The sequence below is a fragment of the Oncorhynchus gorbuscha genome, linkage group LG19, assembly GCF_021184085.1.
Source record: "Oncorhynchus gorbuscha isolate QuinsamMale2020 ecotype Even-year linkage group LG19, OgorEven_v1.0, whole genome shotgun sequence".
Classification (NCBI taxonomy): domain Eukaryota; kingdom Metazoa; phylum Chordata; class Actinopteri; order Salmoniformes; family Salmonidae; genus Oncorhynchus; species Oncorhynchus gorbuscha.
The window spans coordinates 80,168,414-80,185,582 of record NC_060191.1 but is presented as its reverse complement, the minus strand read 5'-3'; the positions used below and the strand labels follow the sequence as shown (position 1 = coordinate 80,185,582).

The 17,169-nt window shown below is 43.3% G+C and overlaps 1 protein-coding gene across 1 annotated transcript in view; it reads left to right on the top strand.

Moving 5' to 3' along the window:
• LOC124005685 (contactin-5-like) overlaps positions 1–17,169 on the top strand; it is a 570,484-nt gene that overhangs the window by 546,147 nt on the left and 7,168 nt on the right. The window contains exon 23 of the mRNA XM_046315147.1: positions 13,699–13,867. Coding sequence (XP_046171103.1) covers positions 13,699–13,867 — 169 coding nt within the window. The remainder of the gene's footprint in view (positions 1–13,698; positions 13,868–17,169) is intronic.

The following is a 17,169-nucleotide window of genomic DNA, read 5'->3' as shown; positions in this document are numbered from 1 at the left end:
TATTAGTCCTAGCTTCAACCAATGCCATACTATTAGTCCTAGCTTCAAATGCCATACTATTAGTCCTAGCTTCAACCAATGCCATACTATTAGTCCTAGCTTCAACCAATGCCATACTATTAGTCCTAGCTTCAACCAATGCCATACTATTAATGTCCTAGCTTCAACCAATGCCATACTATTAGTCCTAGCTTCACCAATGCCATACTATTAGTCCTAGCTTCAACCAATGCCATACTATTAGTCCTAGCTTCAACCAATGTCCTAGCTTCAACCAATGCCATACTATTAGTCCTAGCTTCACCAATGCCATACTATTAGTCCTAGCTTCAACCAATGCCATACTATTAGTCCAACCAATAGCTTCAACCAATGCCAATGTCCTAGCTTCAACCAATGCCATACTATTAGTCCTAGCTTCAACCAATGCCATACTATTAGTCCTAGCTTCAACCAATGCCATAATGCCACTATTAGTCCTAGCTTCAACCAATGCCATACTATTAGTCCTAGCTTCAACCAATGCCATACTATTAGTCCTAGCTTCAACCAATGCCATACTATTAGTCCTAGCTTCAACCAATGCCATACTATTAGTCCTAGCTTCAAATGCCAATGTCCTAGCTTCAACCAATGCCATACTATTAGTCCTAGCTTCAACCAATGCCATACTATTAGTCCTAGCTTCAACCAATGCCATACTATTAGTCCTAGCTTCAACCAATGCCATACTATTAGTCCTAGCTTCAACCAATGCCATACTGCCATATTATTAGTCCTAGCTTCACCAATGCCATACTATTAGTCCTAGCTTCAACCAATGCCATACTATTAGTCCTAGCTTCAACCAATGCCTAGCTTCACTATTAGTCCTAGCTTCAACCAATGCCATACTATTAGTCCTAGCTTCAACCAATGCCAGTCTTCAACCAATGCCATACTATTAGTCCTAGCTTCAAATGCCAACTATTAGTCCTAGCTTCAACCAATGCCATACTATTAGTCCTAGCTTCAACCAATGCCATACTATTAGTCCTAGCTTCAACCAATGTCCTAGCTTCAACCAATGCCATACTATTAGTCCTAGCTTCAACCAATGCCATACTATTAGTCCTAGCTTCAACCAATGCCATACTATTAGTCCTAGCTTCAACCAATGCCATACTATTAGTCCTAGCTTCAACCAATGCCATACTATTAGTCCTAGCTTCAACCAATGCCATACTATTAGTCCTAGCTTCAACCAATGCCATACTATTAGTCCTAGCTTCAACCAATGCCATACTATTAGTCCTAGCTTCAACCAATGTCCTAGCTTCAACCAATGCCATACTATTAGTCCTAGCTTCAACCAATGCCATACTATTAGTCCTAGCTTCAACCAATGCCATACTATTAGTCCTAGCTTCAACCAATGCCATACTATTAGTCCTAGCTTCAACCAATGTCCTAGCTTCAACCAATGCCATACTATTAGTCCTAGCTTCACCAATGCCATACTATTAGTCCTAGCTTCAACCAATGCCATACTATTAGTCCTAGCTTCAACCAATGTCCTAGCTTCAACCAATGCCCTACTATTAGTCCTAGCTTCAACCAATGCCATACTATTAGTCCTAGCTTCAACCAATGCCATACTATTAGTCCTAGCTTCAACCAATGCCATACTATTAGTCCTAGCTTCAACCAATGCCATACTATTAGTCCTAGCTTCAACCAATGCCATACTATTAGTCCTAGCTTCAACCAATGCCATACTATTAGTCCTAGCTTCAACCAATGCCATACTATTAGTCCTAGCTTCAACCAATGCCATACTATTAGTCCTAGCTTCAACCAATGTCCTAGCTTCAACCAATGCCATACTATTAGTCCTAGCTTCAACCAATGCCATACTATTAGTCCTAGCTTCAACCAATGTCCTAGCTTCAACCAATGCCTATTCAACCAATGCCATACTATTAGTCCTAGCTTCAACCAATGCCATACTATTAGTCCTAGCTTCAACCAATGCCATACTATTAGTCCTAGCTTCAACCAATGCCATACTATTAGTCCTAGCTTCAACCAATGCCATACTATTAGTCCTAGCTTCAACCAATGCCATACTATTAGTCCTAGTTCAACCAATGTCCTAGCTTCAACCAATGCCATACTATTAGTCCTAGCTTCAACCAATGCCATACTATTAGTCCTAGCTTCAACCAATTCTATTAGTCCTAGCTTCAACCAATGCCATACTATTAGTCCTAGCTTCAACCAATGCCATACTATACTATTAGTCCTAGCTTCAACCAATGTCCTAGCTTCAACCAATGCCATACTATTAGTCCTAGCTTCACCAATGCCATACTATTAGTCCTAGCTTCAACCAATGCCATACTATTAGTCCTAGCTTCAACCAATGTCCTAGCTTCAACCAATGCCATACTATTAGTCCTAGCTTCAACCAATGCCATACTATTAGTCCTAGCTTCAACCAATGCCATACTATTAGTCCTAGCTTCAACCAATGCCATACTATTAGTCCTAGCTTCAACCAATGCCAATATTAGTCCTAGCTTCAACCAATGCCATACTATTAGTCCTAGCTTCAACCAATGCCATACTATTAGTCCTAGCTTCAACCAATGCCATACTATTAGTCCTAGCTTCAACCAATGTCCTAGCTTCAACCAATGCCATACTATTAGTCCTAGCTTCAACCAATGCCATACTATTAGTCCTAGCTTCAACCAATGCCATACTATTAGTCCTAGCTTCAACCAATGCCATACTATTAGTCCTAGCTTCAACCAATGCCAACTATTAGTCCTAGCTTCAACCAATGCCATACTATTAGTCCTAGCTTCAACCAATGCCATACTATTAGTCCTAGCTTCAACCAATGCCATACTATTAGTCCTAGCTTCAAATGCCAATGTCCTAGCTTGCCATACTATTAGTCCTAGCTTCAATGCCATACTATTAGTCCTAGCTTCACCAATGCCATACTATTAGTCCTAGCTTCAACCAATGCCATACTATTAGTCCTAGCTTCAACCAATGTCCTAGCTTCAACCAATGCCCTACTATTAGTCCTAGCTTCAACCAATGCCATACTATTAGTCCTAGCTTCAACCAATGCCATACTATTAGTCCTAGCTTCAACCAATGTCCTAGCTTCAACCAATGCCATACTATTAGTCCTAGCTTCAACCAATGCCATACTATTAGTCCTAGCTTCAACCAATGCCATACTATTAGTCCTAGCTTCAACCAATGCCATACTATTAGTCCTAGCTTCAACCAATGTCCTAGCTTCAACCAATGCCATACTATTAGTCCTAGCTTCAACCAATGCCATACTATTAGTCCTAGCTTCAACCAATGCCATACTATTAGTCCTAGCTTCAACCAATGCCATACTATTAGTCCTAGCTTCAACCAATGCCATACTATTAGTCCTAGCTTCAACCAATGCCATACTATTATTAGTCCTAGCTTCAACCAATGCCATACTATTAGTCCTAGCTTCAACCAATGCCATACTATTAGTCCTAGCTTCAACCAATGTCCTAGCTTCAACCAATGCCATACTATTAGTCCTAGCTTCACCAATGCCATACTATTAGTCCTAGCTTCAACCAATGCCATACTATTAGTCCTAGCTTCAACCAATGCCATACTATTAGTCCTAGCTTCAACCAATGCCATACTAATGCCATAGTCCTAGCTTCAAATGCCAATGTCCTAGCTTCAACTAATGCCATAGTCCTAGCTTCACAACCTAGCTTCAATGCCATACTATTAGTCCTAGCTTCAACCAATGCCACTATTAGTCTTCAACCAATGCCATACTATTAGTCCTAGCTTCAACCAATGCCATACTATTAGTCCTAGCTTCAACCAATGCCATACTATTAGTCCTAGCTTCAACCAATGCCATACTATTAGTCCTAGCTTCAACCAATGCCATACTATTAGTCCTAGCTTCAACCAATGCCATACTATTAGTCCTAGCTTCAACCAATGTCCTAGCTTCAACCAATGCCATACTATTAGTCCTAGCTTCAACCAATGCCATACTATTAGTCCTAGCTTCAACCAATGCCATACTATTAGTCCTAGCTTCAACCAATGTCCTAGCTTCAACCAATGCCATACTATTAGTCCTAGCTTCACCCAATGCCATACTATTAGTCCTAGCTTCAACCAATGCCATACTATTAGTCCTAGCTTCAACCAATGTCCTAGCTTCAAATGCCAATGTCCAGCTACTATTAGTCCTAGCTTCAACCAATGTCCTAGCTTCAACTGCCATTAGTCCTAGCTTCAACCAATGCCATACTATTAGTCCTAGCTTCAACCAATGCCATACTATTAGTCCTAGCTTCAACCAATGCCATACTATTAGTCCTAGCTTCAACCAATGCCATACTATTAGTCCTAGCTTCAAATGCCATACTATTAGTCCTAGCTTCAACCAATGCCATACTATTAGTCCTAGCTTCAACCAATGCCATACTATTAGTCCTAGCTTCAACCAATGCCATACTATTAGTCCTAGCTTCAACCAATGTCCTAGCTTCAACCAATGCCATACTATTAGTCCTAGCTTCAACCAATGTCCTAGCTTCAACCAATGCCATACTATTAGTCCTAGCTTCAACCAATGTCCTAGCTTCAACCAATGCCATACTATTAGTCCTAGCTTCAACCAATGCCATACTATTAGTCCTAGCTTCAAATGCCAATGTCCTAGCTTCAACCAATGCCATACTATTAGTCCTAGCTTCAACCAATGTCCTAGCTTCAACCAATGCCCTACTATTAGTCCTAGCTTCACCAATGCCATACTATTAGTCCTAGCTTCAACCAATGCCATACTATTAGTCCTAGCTTCAACCAATGTCCTAGCTTCAACCAATGCCCTACTATTTGTCCTAGCTTCACCAATGCCATACTATTAGTCCTAGCTTCAACCAATGCCATACTATTAGTCCTAGCTTCAACCAATGCCATACTATTAGTCCTAGCTTCAACCAATGCCATACTATTAGTCCTAGCTTCAACCAATGCCATACTATTAGTCCTAGCTTCAACCAATGCCATACTATTAGTCCTAGCTTCAACCAATGTCCTAGCTTCAACCAATGTCATACTATTAGTCCTAGCTTCAACCAATGCCATACTATTAGTCCTAGCTTCAACCAATGCCATACTATTAGTCCTAGCTTCAACCAATGCCATACTATTAGTCCTAGCTTCAACCAATGTCCTAGCTTCAACCAATGTCATACTATTAGTCCTAGCTTCAACCAATGCCATACTATTAGTCCTAGCTTCACCAATGCCATACTATTAGTCCTAGCTTCAACCAATGCCATACTATTCGTCCTAGCTTCAACCAATGTCCTAGCTTCAACCAATGTCCTAGCTTCAACAATGCCCTACTATTAGTCCTAGCTTCACCAATGCCATACTATTAGTCCTAGCTTCAACCAATGCCATACTATTAGTCCTAGCTTCAACCAATGTCCTAGCTTCAACCAATGCCCTACTATTTGTCCTAGCTTCACCAATGCCATACTATTAGTCCTAGCTTCAACCAATGCCATACTATTAGTCCTAGCTTCAACCAATGCCATACTATTAGTCCTAGCTTCAACCAATGCCATACTATTAGTCCTAGCTTCACCAATGCCATACTATTAGTCCTAGCTTCAACCAATGCCATACTATTAGTCCTAGCTTCACCAATGCCATACTATTAGTCCTAGCTTCAACCAATGCCATACTATTAGTCCTAGCTTCAACCAATGCCATACTATTAGTCCTAGCTTCAACCAATGTCCTAGCTTCAACCAATGTCATACTATTAGTCCTAGCTTCAACCAATGCCATACTATTAGACCTAGCTTCAAACAATGCCATACTATTAGTCCTAGCTTCAACCAATGCCATACTATTAGTCCTAGCTTCAACCAATGCCATACTATTAGTCCTAGCTTCAACCAATGTCCTAGCTTCAACCAATGCCATACTATTAGTCCTAGCTTCAACCAATATCCTAGCTTCAACCAATGCCATACTATTAGTCCTAGCTTCAACCAATGCCATACTATTAGTCCTAGCTTCAACCAATGTCCTAGCTTCAACCAATGCCATACTATTAGTCCTAGCTTCACCAATGCCATACTATTAGTCCTAGCTTCAACCAATGCCATACTATTAGTCCTAGCTTCAACCAATGTCCTAGCTTCAACCAATGCCCTACTATTAGTCCTAGCTTCACCCAATGCCCTACTATTAGTCCTAGCTTCACCAATGCCATACTATTAGTCCTAGCTTCAACCAATGTCCTAGCTTCAACCAATGCCCTAATATTAGTCCTAGCTTCACCAATGCCATACTATTAGTCCTAGCTTCGACCAATGCCATACTATTAGTCCTAGCTTCAACCAATGTCCTAGCTTCAACCAATGCCATACTATTAGTCCTAGCTTCAACCAATGTCCTAGCTTCAACCAATGTCCTTGCTTCAACCAATGCCATACTATTAGTCCTAGCTTCAACCAATGTCCTAGCTTCAACCAATGCCATACTATTAGCCCTAGCTTCAACCAATGCCATACTATTAGCCCTAGCTTCAACCAATGCCCTACTATTAGTCCTAGCTTCACCAATGCCATACTATTAGTCCTAGCTTCAACCAATGCCATACTATTAGCCCTAGCTTCAACCAATGCCATACTATTAGTCCTAGCTGCAACCAATGCCATACTATTAGTCCTAGCTTCAACCAATGCCATACTATTAGTCCTAGCTTCACCAATGCCATACTATTAGTCCTAGCTTCAACCAATGCCATACTATTAGTCCTAGCTTCAACCAATGCCATACTATTAGTTCTAGCTTCAACCAATGCCATACTATTAGTCCTAGCTTCACCAATGCCATACTATTAGTCCTAGCTTCAACCAATGCCATACTATTAGTCCTAGCTTCAACCAATGTCCTAGCTTCAACCAATGCCCTACTATTAGTCCTAGCTTCACCAATGCCATACTATTAGTCCTAGCTTCAACCAATGCCATACTATTAGTCCTAGCTTCAACCAATGTCCTAGCTTCAACCAATGCCCTACTATTAGTCCTAGCTTCACCAATGCCATACTATTAGTCCTAGCTTCGACCAATGCCATACTATTAGTCCTAGCTTCAACCAATGTCCTAGCTTCAACCAATGCCATACTATTAGTCCTAGCTTCAACCAATGTCCTAGCTTCAACCAATGTCCTAGCTTCAACCAATGCCATACTATTAGTCCTAGCTTCAACCAATGTCCTAGCTCCAACCAATTCCATACTATTAGCCCTAGCTTCAACCAATGCCATACTATTAGCCCTAGCTTCAACCAATGCCCTACTATTAGTCCTAGCTTCACCAATGCCATACTATTAGTCCTAGCTTCAACCAATGCCATACTATTAGCCCTAGCTTCAACCAATGCCCTACTATTAGTCCTAGCTTCACCAATGCCATACTATTAGTCCTAGCTTCAACCAATGCCATACTATTAGCCCTAGCTTCAACCAATGCCATACTATTAGTCCTAGCTACACCAATGCCCTACTATTAGTCCTAGTTTCACCAATTCCCTACTATTAGTCCTAGCTTCAACCAATGCCCTACTATTAGTCCTAGCTTCAACCAATGCCCTACTATTAGTCCTAGCTTCAACCAATACCATACTATTAGCCCTAGCTTCAACCAATGCCATACTATTAGTCCTAGCTTCACCAATGCCATACTATTAGTCCTAGCTTCACCAATGCCATACTATTAGTCCTAGCTTCGACCAATGCCATACTATTAGTCCTAGCTTCAACCAATGTCCTAGCTTCAACCAATGCCATACTATTAGTCCTAGCTTCAACCAATGTCCTAGCTTCAACCAATGTCCTAGCTTCAACCAATGCCATACTATACTAGTACCTCCAGGCTCTGATCAGGCCCTACACCCAAACAAGGGCACTGCGTTCATCCACCTCTGGCCTGCTCGCCTCCCTACCACTGAGGAAGTACAGCTCCCGCTCAGCCCAGTCAAAACTGTTCGCTGCCCTGGCCCCCCAATGGTGGAACAAACTCCCTCACGACGCCAGGACAGCGGAGTCAATCACCACCTTCCGGAGACACCTGAAACCCCACCTCTTTAAGGAATACCTAGGATAGGTTAAGTAATCCCTCTCACCCCACCCCCCCTAAGTTTTAGATGCACTATTGTTAAGTGACTGTCCCACTGGATGTCATAAGGTGATTGCACCAATTTGTAAGTCCCTCTGGATAAGAGCGTCTGCTAAATGACTTAAATGTAAATGTATTAGTCCTAGCTTCAACCAATGTCCTAGCTCCAACCAATGCCATACTATTAGCCCTAGCTTCAACCAATGCCATACTATTAGCCCTAGCTTCAACCAATGCCCTACTATTAGTCCTAGCTTCACCAATGCCATACTATTAGTCCTAGCTTCAACCAATGCCATACTATTAGCCCTAGCTTCAACCAATGCCATACTATTAGTCCTAGCTACACCAATGCCCTACTATTAGTCCTAGTTTCACCAATTCCCTACTATTAGTCCTAGCTTCAACCAATGCCCTACTATTAGTCCTAGCTTCACCAATGCCCTACTATTAGTCCTAGCTTCAACCAATACCATACTATTAGCCCTAGCTTCAACCAATGCCATACTATTAGTCCTAGCTTCAACCAATGCCATACTATTAGTCCTAGCTTCACCAATGCCCTACTATTAGTCCTAGCTTCACCAATGCCCTAATATTAGTCCTAGCTTCAACCAATGCCATACTATTAGCCCTAGCTTCAACCAATGCCATACTACTAGCCCTAGCTTCAACCAATGTCCTAGCTTCAACCAATGCCATACTATTAGTCCTAGCTTCAACCAATGACATACTATTAGTCCTAGCTTCAACCAATGCCATACTATTAGTCCTAGCTTCAACCAATGCCATACTATTAGTCCTAGCTTCAACCAATGTCCTAGCTTCAACCAATGCCCTACTATTAGTCCTAGCTTCACCAATGCCATACTATTAGTCCTAGCTTCAACCAATGCCATACTATTAGTCCTAGCTTCAACCAATGCCATACTATTAGTCCTAGCTTCAACCAATGCCATACTATTAGTCCTAGCTTCAACCAATGCCATACTATTAGTCCTAGCTTCAACCAATGTCCTACTATTAGTCCTAGCTTCAACCAATGTCCTAGCTTCAACCAATGTCCTAGCTTCAGCCAATGTCCTACTATTGGCCCAAGTTTCAAACACTGCCATGCTATTGCCATAGATTCAACCAATGCAATCCTATTGACCCTAGCTTCAACCAATGCCCTAGCGTCAACCAATGCCCTTCTATTGGCCCTAGAGCTTCAACCAGTGCCATACTATTGGCCCTATCTTCAACCAGTGCCATACCATTAGCCCTAGCTTCCACCAATGCCATATTATTGGCCCAAGCTTCAACCAACGCCATGCTATTGTCCTAGATTCAACCAATGCCATAATATTAGCTCTAGCTTGAACCAATGACCTAGCTTCAACCAATACCATACTATTAGCCCTAGCTTCAACCAATGCCCTACTATTAGCCCTAGCTTCAACCAATGCCCTACTATTGCCCCTAGAACTTCAACCAATGCCATATTGGCCCTACCTTCAAACAATGCCATACCATTAGCCCTAGCTTCCACCAATGCAATATTATTGGCCCAAGCTTCAACCAATGCCCTACTATTAGCCCTTGCTTCAACCAATGCCCTACTATTAGTCCTAGCTTCAACCAATGCCCTACTATTAGCCCTAGCTTCAACCAATGCCCTACTAGTAGCCCTAGCTTCTGCAAATGCCATATTATTGGCCTAAGCTTCAACCAATGCCATGCTAGGTGGTGAGGGTAGGCAACAACATCTCCTCCCCGCTGATCCTCAACACGGGGGCCCCACAAGGGTGCGTTCTGAGCCCTCTCCTGTACTCCCTGTTCACCCACGACTGCGTGGCCACGCACGCCTCCAACTCAATCATCAAGTTTGCGGACGACACAACAGTGGTAGGCTTGATTACCAACAACGACGAGACGGCCTACAGGGAGGAGGTGAGGGCCCTTGGAGTGTGGTGTCAGGAAAATAACCTCACACTCAACGTCAACAAAACTAAGGAGATGATTGTGGACTTCAGGAAACAGCAGAGGGAACACCCCCCTATCCACATCGATGGAACAGTAGTGGAGAGGGTAGCTAGTTTTAAGTTCCTCGGCATACACATCACAGACAAACTGAATTGGTCCACTCACACTGACAGCGTCGTGAAGAAGGCGCAGCAGCGCCTATTCAACCTCAGGAGGCTGAAGAAATTCGGCTTGTCACCAAAAGCACTCACAAACTTCTACAGATGCACAATCGAGAGCATCCTGGCGGGCTGTATCACCGCCTGGTACGGCAACTGCTCCGCCCTCAACCGTAAGGCTCTCCAGAGGGTAGTGAGGACTGCACAACGCATCACCGGGGGCAAACTACCTGCCCTCCAGGACACCTACACCACCCGTTGTTACAGGAAGGCCATAAAGATCATCAAGGACATCAACCACCCGAACCACTGCCTGTTCACCCCGCTATCATCCAGAAGGCGAGGTCAGTACAGGTGCATCAAAGCTGGGACCGAGAGACTGAAAAACAGCTTCTATCTCAAGGCCATCAGACTGTTAAATAGCCACCACTAACATTGAGTGGCTGCTGCCAACACACTGTCATTGACACTGACCCAACTCCAGCCATTTTAATAATGGGAATTGATGGGAAATGATGTAAATATATCACTAGCCACTTTAAACAATGCTACCTTATATAATGTTACTTACCCTACATTATTCATCTCATATGCATATGTATATACTGTACTCTACAACATCGACTGCATCCTTATGTAACACATGTATCACTAGCCACTTTAACTATGCCACTTTGTTTACTTTGTCTACACACTCATCTCATATGTATATACTGTACTCGATACCATCTACTGTATGCTGCTCTGTACCATCACTCATTCATATATCCTTATGTACATGTTCCTTATCCCCTTACACTGTGTATAAGACAGTAGTTTTGGAATTGTTAGTTAGATTACTTGTTGGTTATCACTGCATTGTCGGAACTAGAAGCACAAGCATTTCGCTACACTCGCATTAACATCTGCTAACCATGTGTATGTGACAAATTTGATTTGATTTGATTTGATTTGATATTAGCCATAGCTTCCACCAATGACATAATATTACCCCAGCTTTTACCAATACCATACTATTAGCCCTAGCTTCCACCAATGCCATAATATTACCCCAGCTTTTACCAATGCCATGCTATTGGCCCTACCTTCAACCAATGCCCTACTATTAGCTCTAGCTTGAACCAATGACCTAGCTTCAACCAATCTCATACTATTAGCCCTAGCTTCAACCAATGCCCTACTATTAGCTCTAGCTTGAACCAATGACCTAGCTTCAACCAATGCCCTACTATTAGCCATAGCTTCCACCAATGCCATATTATTTGCCCTAGCTTCCACCAATGCCATATTATTTGCCCTAGCTTCAACCAATGCCTTGCTATTAGCCCTAGCTTCATACCTTCAACAAATGCCCAACTATTGGCCCTAGCTTCAACCAATGCCCTAGCGTCAACCAATGCCATACTCTGGCCCTAGCTTCAACCAATGCCCTACCTTCAACGAATGCCCAACTATTGGCCCTAGCTTCAACCAATGCCCTAGTGTCAACCAATGCCATACTCTGGCCCTAGCTTCAACCAATGCCCTACCTTCAACGAATGCCCAACTATTGGCCCTAGCTTCAACCAATGCCGTACTGTTGTGGGCGCTATCGCCTCCACCATAATATAGCCACCTAATCAACCCCAGCTTACTCATCCAACCCCTCTCATCTTCCCTGCTACTTTTCCTTTGATTGTTGCTGTAAACGAGAATGTGTTGTCAACTTGTCAGTCATCTTACCTGGTACAATACACCTTATACATAAACTATCCAGACACAGACAATCTGCCTTTAGCCAACACCATTACCACTCTGGAGCCAGTAACCACAGGCCCAGCACACCTTTATGTATTATTAGTTCTGGCAGAGTGACCCACTGAATTAACATAGATAACATATATACAACAATAGGAAGGCTATTGCAACTGAAACATTGTGTATGTGGCTGCAGGAATAAGACAGTGTCTGTAGAAACATAGGGGTTTTCTTTCGCTGTTATCTTGTGTAATGTATTCTCCTCGTCATGGAACCAAGGTTATATTCACAACTGGAGATGTTGTGCTCAACTCTTATAAAGATAGGAGTCGTCAAACTCAGAAGAAATAGATGTTCTTGACTCACAAATAAAGTCATTCATTTAGATATATATGATATCAGCAGTCTCAACCATATTGTTGTTTGTGTCCAACTGGAGGGGTTATTGGGTCAGGAGGGGTTATTGGGTCAGGAGGGGTTATTGGGTCAGGAGGGGTTATTGGGTCAGGAGGGGTTATTGGGTCAGGAGGGGTTATTGGGTCAGGAGGGGTTATTGGGGCAGGAGGGGTTATTGGGTCAGGAGGGGTTATTGGGTCAGGAGGGGTTATTGGGTCAGGAGGGGTTATTGGGTCAGGAGGGGTTATTGGGTCAGGAGGGGTTATTGGGTCAGGAGGGGTTATTGGCTCAGGAGGGGTTATTGGCTCAGGAGGGGTTATTGGGTCAGGAGGGGTTATTGGGTCAGGAGGGGTTATTGGGTCAGGAGGGGTTATTGGGGCAGGAGGGGTTATTGGCTCAGGAGGGGTTATTGGGTCAGGAGGGGTTATTGGGTCAGGAGGGGTTATTGGGTCAGGAGGGGTTATTGGGTCAGGAGGGGTTATTGGGTCAGGAGGGGTTATTGGGGCAGGAGGGGTTATTGGGTCAGGAGGGGTTATTGGGTCAGGAGGGGTTATTGGGTCAGGAGGGGTTATTGGGTCAGGAGGGGTTAATGGGTCAGGAGGGGTTATTGGGGCAGGAGGGGTTATTGGGTCAGGAGGGGTTATTGGGTCAGGAGGGGTTAATGGGTCAGGAGGGGTTATTGGGTCAGGAGGGGTTATTGGGTCAGGAGGGGTTATTGGGTCAGGAGGGGTTATTGGGTCAGGAGGGGTTATTGGGTCAGGAGGGGTTATTGGGTCAGGAGGGGTTATTGGGTCAGGAGGGGTTATTGGGGCAGGAGGGGTTATTGGGTCAGGAGGGGTTATTGGGTCAGGAGGGGTTATTGGGTCAGGAGGGGTTATTGGGTCAGGAGGGGTGCGTCCTGCTCGAGGGGCTATTGGGTCAGGAGGGGTTATTGGGTCAGGAGGAGTTATTGGCTCAGGAGGGGTTATTGGGTCAGGATGGGTTATTGGGTCAGGACGGGTTATTGGGTCAGGAGGGGTTATTGAGTCAGGAGGGGTTATTGAGTCAGGAGGGGTGTGTCCAACATTGATAATTATTTGATGAATTAATTATCTGATTGATTCATTGGTTAATTGATTGATTGTTTGTTTGCGTGTCCGACTACAGTTGTCGAGTGGGCTTGAGATGAGCTTGTCCACTGTTGATTCATTTATTTTTTTATTGTCCTGCTACAGGTGTTATTGAGCCAGGAGGGGCGTGTTCACCATCAGGTAATGAGGACCGTCACCCCCTCGGCTGTCCTCTCTCTCCCTGAGGGGGGCACATACATCATTGAGGTGCGGGCGGTGAGTGAGGGGGGAGAGGGAGCAACCAGCTCCCAGGTCAGAGTACTCACCTCTTCAGGTAAGACAGACACTGAGCCCAAATCAAACTAATGTGCTTCTGTAATTACTAGCGTGTTTCAATTGGCATGTTTCAAATACAGTCACAGCATGGCTGTTGGAGGACTGGAACCTACTGTTACTTCCAGGTCACCTTATATGTACAGTATATACAGTCCATTCAGAAAGTATTCAGACCCATTTCAATTTTTCAGTATTTTTCAGTATTTTGTTTTACTCATTAATCGACACACAATACCCCATAATGGGAAATTGTAGCAAACAAAAATACCTTATTTAGATATGTATTCAGACTCTTTGCAATGAACTTAGCTCAGGTGCATCCTATTTCCATTGATCATCCTTGAGATGTTTCTATAACTTAATTGTCCACCTGTGGTAAATTCAAATGATTGGACATGATTTGGAAAGGCACACACCTGTCTACTGTATATATGTTTCTAATTGTCTGAGAGTCCTTTAGGTACCTTTTGGAAAAATCCAAGCGGGCTGTTATGTGGCTTTAATTGAGGAGTGGTTTCCATCTGGCCACTCTGCCATAAAGGCCTGCTTGGTGGAGTGTTGCAGAGATGGTTGTCCTTCTGGAAGGTTCTACCATATCCACAGAGGAACTCTGAAGCTCTGTCAGTGACCATTGGGTTCTTGGTCACCTCCCTGACCAAGGCCTTTTCTACCCCCATTGCTCAGTTTGGCCGGGCAGCCAGCTCTAGGAAGAGTATTGGTGGTTCCAAACTTCTTCCATTTCAGAATGATGGAGATCACTGTGTTCTTGGGGACCTTCAATGCTGCAGAATTTTTTTGGAGCCCTTCCCCAGATCTGTACCTCAACACAATCCTGTCTCGGAGCTCTATGGACAATTCCTTCGACCTCATGGCTTGGTTTTTGCTCTGACATGCACTGTCAACTGTGGGACCTTATATAGACAGGTGTGTACCTTTCCAAATAATGTACAATCAATTTAATTTACCACAGTTGGACTCCAATCAAGTTGTAGAAGCAACTCAAGGATGATCAAAGGAAACAGGATTGATTTGAGCTCAATTTTGAGTCTCATTTTCATGTCTACTCCCTCTCCTCCTCTCTGCTCTCATTGTCGCCAGTTTACTTATTGTTACACACACCTGTCACCATCGTTACGCGCTCCTGCGCCTCATGCGACTCACCTGGACTCCATCACTTCTATGATTACCTCTCCTGTATCTGTCACTCCCTTTGGTTCTTTCCCCAGCCAGTATTAGTTGTGTTTCTCATGTCCAGACGCTACTCTTGTTTTGTATTGTTCCATTATTATTATTATTAAATCCACCACCTGTTCTTGATTCTTGACTCGCAGCGTCTACGTTACACTCATATCAATGGGTCTGAATTTTAAAATTAGCTATTTTATATATGTTTTCGCTTTGTCATTTCGGGGTATTGTGTGTTGATTGATGAGGAAAAACATTTATTAAATCAATTTTAGAATAAGGCTGTAACATAGCAAAATGTGGAAAATGTCAAGGGGTTTGAATATTTTCAGAATTAACTGTATGTATAAATTACTTCCAGGCAGACTGGAACAAAAGACTAGAACACCCGACGAGGGATAATAAACTGACTGGAACACCAGGCTAGGATTCATAAAGAGACTGGACCACCATACAAGGTCAAATAAATAGAAAGTATGGAACACCAGACTAGAGCTTATGAATAAGACTGGAACACCAGGCTAGGATTCATAAACAGACAGGAACACCAGGCTAGGATTCATAAACAGACAGGAACACCAGGCTAGGACTAATAAACAGACTGGAACACCAGGCTAGGATTAATAAACAGACTGGAACACCAGGCTAGGACTAATAAACAGACTGGAACACCAGGCTAGGACTAATAAACAGACTGGAACACCAGGCTAGGACTAATAAACAGACTGGAACACCAGGCTAGGACTAATAAACAGACTGGAACACCAGGCTAGGACTAATAAACAGACTGGAACACCAGACTAGAGCTTATGAATAAGACTGGAACACCAGGCTAGGATTAATAAACAGACTGGAACACCAGGCTAGGACTAATAAACAGACTGGAACACCAGGCTAGGATAAATAAACAGACTGGAACACCAGGCTAGGATTAATAAACAGACTGGAACACCAGGCTAGGATTAATAAACAGACTGGAACACCAGGCTAGGATTAATAAACAGACTGGAACAACAGGCTAGGATTAATAAACAGACTGGAACACCAGGCTAGGACTAATAAACCGACTGGAACACCAGGCAAGGATTAATAAACAGACTGGAACACCAGGCTAGGATTAATAAACAGACTGGAACAACAGGCTAGGATGAATAAACAGACTGGAACACCAGACTAGAGCTTATGAATAAGACTGGAACACCAGGCTAGGATTCATAAACAGACAGGAACACCAGGCTAGGACTAATAAACAGACTGGAACACCAGGCTAGGATTAATAAACAGACTGGAACACCAGGCTAGGACTAATAAACAGACTGGAACACCAGGCTAGGACTAATAAACAGACTGGAACACCAGGCTAGGACTAATAAACAGACTGGAACACCAGGCTAGGATTAATACACAGACTGGAACACCAGGCTAGGACTAATAAACAGACTGGAACACCAGGCTAGGATAAATAAACAGACTGGAACACCAGGCTAGGATTAATAAACAGACTGGAACACCAGGCTAGGATTAATAAACAGACTGGAACAACAGGCTAGGATTAATAAACAGACTGGAACACCAGGCTAGGACTAATAAACCGACTGGAACACCAGGCTAGGACTAATAAACAGACTGGAACATCAGGCTAGGATTAATAAACAGACTGGAACACCAGGCTAGGACTAATAAACAGACTGGAACACCAGGCTAGGACTAATAAACCGACTGGAACACCAGGCTAGGATTAATAAACAGACTGGAACATCAGTTTATGATTAATAAACAGACTGGAACACCAGGCTAGGACTAATAAACCGACTGGAACACCAGGCTAGGATTAATAAACAGACTGGAACATCAGTTTATGATTAATAAACAGACTGGAACACCAGGCTAGGACTTATAAACCGACTGGAACACCAGGCTAGGATTTATAAACAGACTGGAACACCAGGCTAGGATTAACAAATTGACTGGAATATTATCTCTACTAGATCCTGTTTCTCCTCCTCCCCTGTTTCTCCTCCTCCCCTGTTTCTCCTCCCCTGTTCATCCTCCCCTGTTTCTCCTCCACTATTTTTGCTCCTCCTCTGTTTCTGCTCCTCCCCTGTTTCTCCTCCT